Genomic DNA, 8,684 nt, shown 5'->3' with positions numbered 1-8,684 from the left:
CATTACAGAGAAAATTATGAACACTCTTAAAAACGATAGATTATTCACTCGGTCGTTGCGATGTTTCCACAATCACGGATGGTTCAATGGCTTGAGGTTTTTAGGCTTTGTTAATGACCCGTGTGTGTGTGTGTTGAATGGTGTGAGTGGTGAAAGAGTAGGCCAATGTTCGGAATCGATTATTTGCGTCAAGCAGACGTCTGGTTTGTGTGTAGTGGGGGGCAGCGTATCATACGTATCAGTTGATTCTTCTTTCAGTAGTTGGTTCGGACTCGACGGACGTTGGTGAACGAGTAGATGCGTTGTTGTAGCTGAGATGACCGTCTGGTAGACGGCGTTAGAAGCACGCCCGCAGCGGCGCGCTGGTGCTGATGGCTGGTGCTGATGGCACGCTGGTGGCGCGCGCTTCCTCTCCTTGAAGACGCGCGAACGCGCCCGTGCTGGTTCGCTGATAGCAGTTTCTCTCCACTGCTGGCTGAGCTGCTGCACGCTCTTGCTTGGCGTTGCTGGCCGCGCTCTTTCTCCTTGAAGATGCGCGAACGCGCCCGTGCTGATTCGCTGACAGCAGTTTCCTCCACTGCTGGATGAGCTACGCCGGCGCGCGCTCTTTCCGCTGCTGTAGTAGCTGACGCTGCGCTCGCGAGCGACAGGTCAAGTTTTTCTTCTGCTGAGTTGAGTTGAGATGAGTCTTCTTCTGTTGAGCTGAGTTGAGATGAGTCTTCTTCTGTTGAGCTGAGTTGAGATGAGTCTTCTTCTGTTGAGCTGCCCCCGAGGGCTGATGAGTTGGCCCCGAGGGCTGACGAGCTGGTTTCAATGCTGAAACGGCTCCTTTTTATGCCAAAAATCTCTCCCCTTCTCGGCTCCCCCTCACGAGGTGGAGCTATCTTTGATCTGATCGTATGTCGGTGGGGGGGTTCGTGTGTCGGTGGTGGGGGGGGTTCGTGTGTCAGTGTGTATGTTTGTGTGTGTGTCATTTATGACACGGTCCTGTTCGGGTCTTTCCTCAAGCCATAAACATCAAGACAACAGACACCTCGATTCATCTTGGTGGCGTCTGGTTGTCTGATCCCTCCACCCAGAGAGAGGGGCGGGTTCCCCCCCCCTTTTCCGTACGCGTTCCGACGCACAAAGAAATGGTTAAGATTTTTTTTAAGTTTAACATTTCACATCACAGTTGGTATCTTATCATACACAGTTATGATCCTGCTTGTGATTCATAGTATTTGATTTATTTCCAAGTGAAGATGCTCTTCCGAGCGTATGCATTTTATCACGTTCTGCAGGGAAAGACAAAGGTGGCCGGGAGCACCTCTTTATACTTTTGACTTATATTGCTCAAATACCATTTGGTCCCATGTTCGCCAAGACTCGTGTTTGTAACTGCGTCCTCCCGACACCTCTCGGTTTTACCGAGGTTCGAATTGTTATGATGGAATTATTAAAAAGAAAAATAATTATCATCCTGAGTTTAAGAGGTCCGTTTCTTGATTGTTGGAATCCATATCCCTTGGTTCTGTAAGGTTCTATAATGGAATATCGTGTAAGGTTAACACGTTGTTATTATTAATATTATTTTGCAATTTTCTTTAAAACTTTCTTTGCCTGGTTGCCGTGTGTGGGGTGGGTGTGTCTCCTCATCAAACCCGGCTGGCTTTTCCAGATGGCCCCTTGTGATAAGGTGCAATTCCTGCTTCTCCCCGCTGTGAGAGAGACAAATGTGGTCGGGGTTGCTTGGAATATTGTTTAAACTCTTTCGCAAGTTTGCCCGTTGTCTCATTCCTTCTCGATAACCTTTGATGTGACTCGGTATTCTTGCTCCAAGCTTTGTTTTAACAGTAAAAGTATTAAAGGTGAAAATCATTTGATAGCGAATTAATCATTGGATAATAATTCACTGTTGTGTCTGGTGGCCTGTTCTTAATTGGAGTGAGCGTTAGGATCGCTAATTTTATCTTATTCTTGTTGTTGCCTTTTAATTTTTTTGTTGTTTTACTGGAAAATAAGGAAAAGAATATGTATACGATTTACCCTGTTGGCGTCTGGTGTCTGCTCTCTTGGTGTTCTGACCTCGGAGGGACCTTTCCTAAGGGGCCCATCAAACTCTTGTTCATCTGGAGATTTTCGCCGATAGCTGTTACATCCTCGCCTTGAGAGTTTTATTATTTCTTTATTCTTTAATGGTCTGTTTATGACCGACATCTGGTTTTTCGTGTTTCTGGCTTACTGGTTTGATTCATTAAAAAAATATATATATTGTTTGTCACGAAAGAAAGGAAAAAGAAATCTAGGTGTATGCATCCGTAAATATTCTTATGGATATTAATTGTGGAAAAAGGGCCGTATACAACACTGTGTGTGTACACCTATGTTAATCACACTGTGTGTATACACTATGTTAATCACACTGTGTGTGTACCCCTATGTTAATCACACTGTGTGTGTGTACACCTATGTTAATCACACTGTGTGTACACCATGTTAATCACACTGTGTGTGTACACCTATGTTAATCACACTGTGTGTGTACACCATGTTAATCACACTGTGTGTGTACACCATGTTAATCACACTGTTTGTGTACACCACGTAGAAGGGAAACAATAAAATAATAAAAATATAAAACAATAAAATTCTCACGACGTTTCGACTGCAACACAAGAAGCAATCATCATCAGGTGTGGACCAATCAGTTTGAAGGACAATGCCACGTAAATATTATCATAGTGTTTGTGTTTTGTTCACATTTTGACTGCAGGTATTGTGGTTAATGTAGCGACATGAATCCTTGTAAAAAGGTTTCAGTTTTGTTGCCAGAAAAAAAAGGGAACCCCCCCACCCCTATTATTGTTATTATTATTGTTATTATTATTGTTGTAATTATGATGATGATGATGCAGTGATCACCTTTGTGTTGGGTGGTTTTGACTGTAGCCGCGGCGAGGATGACCCAGAGTCTGCGTGAGGGGTTTATGGTCCTCCTGCATAGACCCAGATGTTGATGAGGCCTGTCAACCCCCTTGCCAGCACCACCATCACCACCATCACCACCACCACCATCATCATCACCATCATCATCACCACCATCACCATCATCATCACCACCACCATCATCACCACCACCATCACCCTCACCACCATCACCACCACCACCATCATCATCACCATCACCACCATCACCACCACCCTCACCACCACCACCACCATCATCATCACCATCACCACCACCCTCACCACCACCACCATCACCACCATCCTCACCACCCTCACCACCATCACCACCACCACCCTCACCACCACCATCACCACCACCATCACCACCACCACCATCATCACTACTACCACCCTCACCACCACCATCACCACCACCACCACCACCATCACCACCACCCTCACCACCACCATCACCACCACCACCATCACCACCACCATCACCACCATCACCCTCACCATCACCCTCACCACCACCATCACCACCATCACCATCACCACCACCCTCACCACCATCACCACCATCACTACCACCACCCTCACCACCACCACCATCACCACCACCATCACCACCACCCTCACCACCACCATCACCACCACCCTCACCACCATCACCACCACCCTCACCACCACCACCATCACCACCACCATCACCCTCACCACCATCACCACCATCACCACCACCACCCTCACCACCACCACCCTCACCACCCTCACCACCATCACCACCACCATCACCACCACCCTCACCATCACCCTCACCACCATCACCACCACCACCACCCTCACCACCACCACCCTCACCACCACCACCCTCACCACCATCACCACCACCCTCACCACCACCACCACCCTCACCACCATCATCATCACCACCACCATCATCACCTACACCACCATCACCACCACCACCCTCACCACCCTCACCACCACCACCCTCACCACCATCACCACCACCAAGTCTTTGACAGGCTATGATGTACACATTCAGACTGTTACACAACGCTGTTGCACAAACTCCTTCCTGTGTGCCCAGCCCTGGCATCATTAGCAGGCGCTAAATATCAACGTGCGTTATTAAAGTTACACAACTGTATTTGTGTTGAGTGGACTATTTGATGTTTCTCTCAACAAGCTGGGAAGTTCTGTTAATGAAGGAAGCTTCCAATGAAGATGACACTATGAACACGGTGAAAATTCGCACGGTTTCATTCTAAATCCCAGCCTTGAGGAACAACGCACACACACAAGACACACAATCTTTAAGAATTGTACTCAATACGTGTTGTGGCACAGCCTTGTTGACACGACGGCTTAGTATAAATCATTAACTCTTAAACAGCCGTGAGTGGGGGGCACTGACGTCACACCCCACCCGCTCGCGGGGAGGGGGAGATCAGCCCCCCCCCCACACGTAGTGGGGAGGGGGAGATCAGCCCCCCCCCTCCTCGTAGTGGGGAGGGGGGAGATCAGCCCCCCCCCCACACGTAGTGGGGAGGGGGAGATCAGCCCCCCCTCAAGTAATGGGGAGGGGAGAGGGGGAGATCAGCCCCCCCCACGTAGTGGGGAGGGGGGCATTAGCCCCCCACAGATGCCTCTTTGCCAGAGGCTGCATACAAATGTGAATCTCTTAACACTCATCAAAACTCTGGTTAGCTGAAAGATAACGCTTTATCATGTTACTTGTACAAAATTGTAAAAAATAATTACACTACAATTAACTACCAACTCTGCCTTGCACTAACGACATTGCCACTCTACAAAAGTGAAATGTGTAACAGCCATAATACAAACACCCAGCTCTGTCGTTACTGCTGCTAACGCTGCACGGATTGGTTGAAGTGCGTCACGTGACCGGGACCAAGCAGCCAACCCAGAGCGTGCGCCCCTCACCAAACGTGTACGTTGCACGGATTGGTTAAAGCGCGTCACGTGACCGGGACAGCCAACCAGAGGGTGCGCCCCTCACAAAAAATGTAAGTTGCACGGATTGGTTAACGTGCGTCACGTGACCGGGACAGCCAACCAGAGGTGCGCACCCCACAAATGTACGTTGCACGGATTGGTTAAAGTGCGTCACGTGATCGGGACAGCCAACCAGACGGTGCGCCCCTCCCCAAATATGTACGTTGCACGGATTGGTTAAAGTGCGTCACGTGACCGGGACAGCCAACCAGAGGTGCGCCCCTCCCCCAACACGCGCAGTCGTTGAGCGCGCGAGCCGAGTTCGATTCCCGCTCACGGCCACCACCACCAGCAGCAGCAGCACTCCTGGGCCCTCCCCTAGGTCGACTCAGCCTCAAGCGGGTAAGTTGGTGCTGTGACGTCAAATCTGTCACGTGATCTTCGCACGTGGAAGCGTAACGCATTGCAGTGTAGCGGTTAGCGTTGTCTGTGTGTGTCTGTGTGTGTGTCTGTGAGTGTGTGTCTGTGTGTGTGTCTTTGTGTGTGTGTGTGCCGGGAAAGGTCCTGGCAAGGATTATTCAGCATCGCCTTGCCAGGCACGCTGAGGAGAGGCTTGCGGAGCCCCAATGCGGTTTCAGGATAGGGCGGTCCTGCACAGATGCCATATTTTCTGTCCGTCTGCTACAGCAGAGGTGTAGAGAATTCCAACAAGACCGACATCTCTGCTTTATTGACCTGGTCAAGGCCTATGATACCATCAGTAGGCCTGGGCTCTGGGTTGTGCTTCGTGCTTTTGGAGTACCTGACCCTCTGCTCACGATCATTAAGGACCTTCATGATGGTGAGCGGGCCCGGGTAAAACTACGTGGCCGGGAGTCAGAGCCATTCTTTGTACACCTTGGGGTGCGACAGGGGTGTCCTCTGGCTCCCACATTATTTAACATCTATTTTGACCACGTAGTTCGTGAAGCCTTCAATAGCTGTACCGGGGGAATCTCCATATGGTACAGATATAATGGAAGGCTGATCGATGCCCGGGTGCGGTCAAGGGATGGCTCCCTATTGCTCAACCACGTTATGTATGCTGATGATTTGGTAATAGCTGCTCAGTCAGAGGAGGAGTTGGAGACGCTGCTGCTGGGACTGGAGCGTGCCACTAAGAGGTGGGGCCTTACCATCAGCCCCACCAAAACTAAGCACCTGCCTGGGTATTTTGTACCATCGGACACTATCACCCCCACAACTCCCAATCGGTGATGGGGCAGTTGTGGAGAGAGTGGAGAGTTTCCCATACCTGGGCAGTGTGCTTATGACTGGCTCCAGTTTAACAGCAGAGGTCTCACTCCGAATCAGTCGAGCGGCAATATCTTTTCATCGGTTGCGTAACACTGTGTGGAAGCTACCTGGTCTGTCGCTCCGCACTAAGCTTCAGGTCTTCTCGGCCACGGTCATTCCCTCCCTTCTCTACGCTTGCGAAACGTGGACCCCCCTAATGGAACACCTTCGCCGGTTAGAAACATTTAGGCTGGCCTGCCTGCGATCCATCCTGGGTTTAACCAGACTGGATTGTGTGAGGAGCTCACAAATCCTTGAAAGATCTGGGCAAGGTCCCATCGGTGAGCTCCTCCGGCGGGCAAGGCTGCGATGGCTGGGTCATGTAGCCCGCATGCCCAGCCACTGCATGCCGAAACAGCTTCTGTTCGGCCGGATTGAGGGGGCTAAGCGGGCGCGGCACGGGCTAGAGAAGAGATGGAGTGATGTGGTACAGCTGAGTGGACTTGCCGATGACCGGTACCAGCGGTGTCAAGATCGGCCTCTGTGGAGGAGGCTCGTGAAGGACGCTACTGGGCAGTTGGAGGCAGTCGCCCTCCAACAACAACGGAGGGCGGAGGAGCGACGCTCACAACAACGAGCTGAGCGCCGGGTGGCTAAAGCACAGCGGGTTGACACAGTAGGGGGCACAGGTGGTGCATCAGCCAGTCATCTCAGTCAGTCGACCCGTGGCACCTGGGTCTGCCCCGTGACCTCCTGCCAGCGGGCGTTCGACACTTCACGTGGCCTCAGGGTGCACATTGCCTGGCACAAGCGTCGTGGTGACATCACCGCCACTTAGTGGTGAATGGCGGTTATTGTTATATGTGTTTGTCTGCGTGTGTATCTGTGTGTGTCTGTGTGTGTGTGTATGTATCTGCGTGTGTATCTGTGTGTGTACGTGTGTTTTGACGATGATGGCGATGTTTGTGACGGTACGGGAAGCGTGTGTGGGCCGAAGCGGCATCCAGAGGAGCGCCATGGAGAGGGGAGGGGGAGCGAGGAGAGGACGCGGCAGGGAGGAGGAAGCGAGGCGAAGGGGAGAGAGGGGGGTCGAGAGGGAGCCGAGGAGAGAGCCGGCTGCTGCGGGCGTGCGGGCCCGACAGGGGCTCATCGCAGACAGGGACCAGTGGCGGAGAGAGATGCCCGTGAGGAGGCTGGTGAACCGGTCGGTGCCCCGCGGGGAGGACGTGGAGATGGCGATGCCCAACGCGGAGAGAGCCAGGCTGCTGACGGCGTGGGTGAGACGAGCCATTGGCGAAGAGAGGACGCTCAACAGGGAGGAGGCGGGGAGAGAGAGGCTGGAGGCGGAGAGGGCTGCGTGGGACAGACAGGCAGACGCGAGGAGGCGAGTGGATCAGAGGGTCGGCGACTCGCGGCCAAGGACCGAGGCGCAGCAAGCTCGGTTTGATATTGCCGCGAGGGAGAACGAGAGGACGGTCGACAGACTGGTGGAGAGGGCGGTGGAGGCGACGAGGCGAGAGGTGGGGAGAGCGAGAGAGGGAGGCCGCCGGGACGTGGAGGGGGGGCGGCCGCAGACGGGGGCGGCGGCGGAGCAGAGACGGACGCTGCGGCAGATCGCCGCGGCCGTGGGCGCCGTGGGGCTGCCGGGAAGGGTCGTGCCGATTAGGAACCGACAGGGAGAGAGCGGGAGGGAGGGCGGGAGAGGAGGTGGAGAGAGGGAGGGCGGGAGAGGAGGTGGAGAGAGGGAGGGTGGGAGAGGAGGTGGAGAGAGGGAGGGCGGGAGAGGAGGTGGAGAGAGGGAGGGTGGGAGAGGAGGTGGAGAGAGGGAGGGCGGGAGAGGAGGTGGAGAGGGAGAGAGGCAGAGGGGTCTGTTGAGATTGTTGGGGAGATTCGTTCCGATTAGGAGCCCTGAGGGAGGCCAGGAGAGGGAGGGAGGGAGAGAGTGAGAGGGACACGGGGTGCTGTAAGGAGAGGGTGAGCGGGGGGGAGGGAGGGAGAGGTGTGGGGTAGAAATGAAGGAGAGAGTGAGAAGGCTGGATGTGCGAGAGGAAAGGAGCGCGGTAGCTGTGGCACACTGCAGGTTCACTTCCCTGCAGAGTGGTGCTCACTTTAGTTGTGATGATGATGGGCTGCGTCAACCAGGGATTGAATCTGGCCCCCTTTTCCACTGAGCCACTTTGCCGGTGTTCATTGTTAACTGCTCGTTCACCGTTGGTTCTTCACGGGCGATCATATTTTAATATTTTGACTTGAAGAGGATTTGTCATTCCTTTGCCGAACACGACGATTGTGCGTATATCCGCCGTGTGATGATGCGTAGCGAGAATTGTAATTTGAGAGTTAATTTTACAAACTGCAACTCGATGCCGGGATGTTTAATTGTATTTACTTAATGTTCATTGTAAAAAAAAAAATGTTTTATCATTTCCACCGCCCTCTGCGGGACATCGACCGCTCAAACCGAAAGCGAGATAGACACAGACAGGGAGACAGAGAGAGACATGGAGAGACAGAGA

At 52.7% G+C, this 8,684-nt stretch overlaps 1 protein-coding gene across 1 annotated transcript; it reads left to right on the top strand.

Moving 5' to 3' along the window:
• Positions 1 to 5,204: 5,204 nt before the first annotated feature.
• On the top strand, positions 5,205 to 7,917 carry LOC142910760 (uncharacterized; the record flags this gene model as incomplete). The annotated part of the gene is made up of 2 exons (XM_076060158.1): positions 5,205 to 5,295; positions 7,150 to 7,917. A coding segment is annotated over exon 2 (733 nt), but the record flags the coding sequence as incomplete, so codon positions are not given.
• Positions 7,918 to 8,684: the final 767 nt, after the last annotated feature.

This window comes from Petromyzon marinus, unplaced genomic scaffold, assembly GCF_048934315.1.
Source record: "Petromyzon marinus isolate PM22_M1 ecotype Great Lakes invasive population unplaced genomic scaffold, UKy_Petmar_22M1.pri1.0 PM_G_Scaffold_153, whole genome shotgun sequence".
In the NCBI taxonomy this organism is placed as follows: Eukaryota; Metazoa; Chordata; class Hyperoartia; order Petromyzontiformes; family Petromyzontidae; genus Petromyzon; species Petromyzon marinus.
This window is presented reverse-complemented; position numbering and strand designations above follow the sequence as displayed.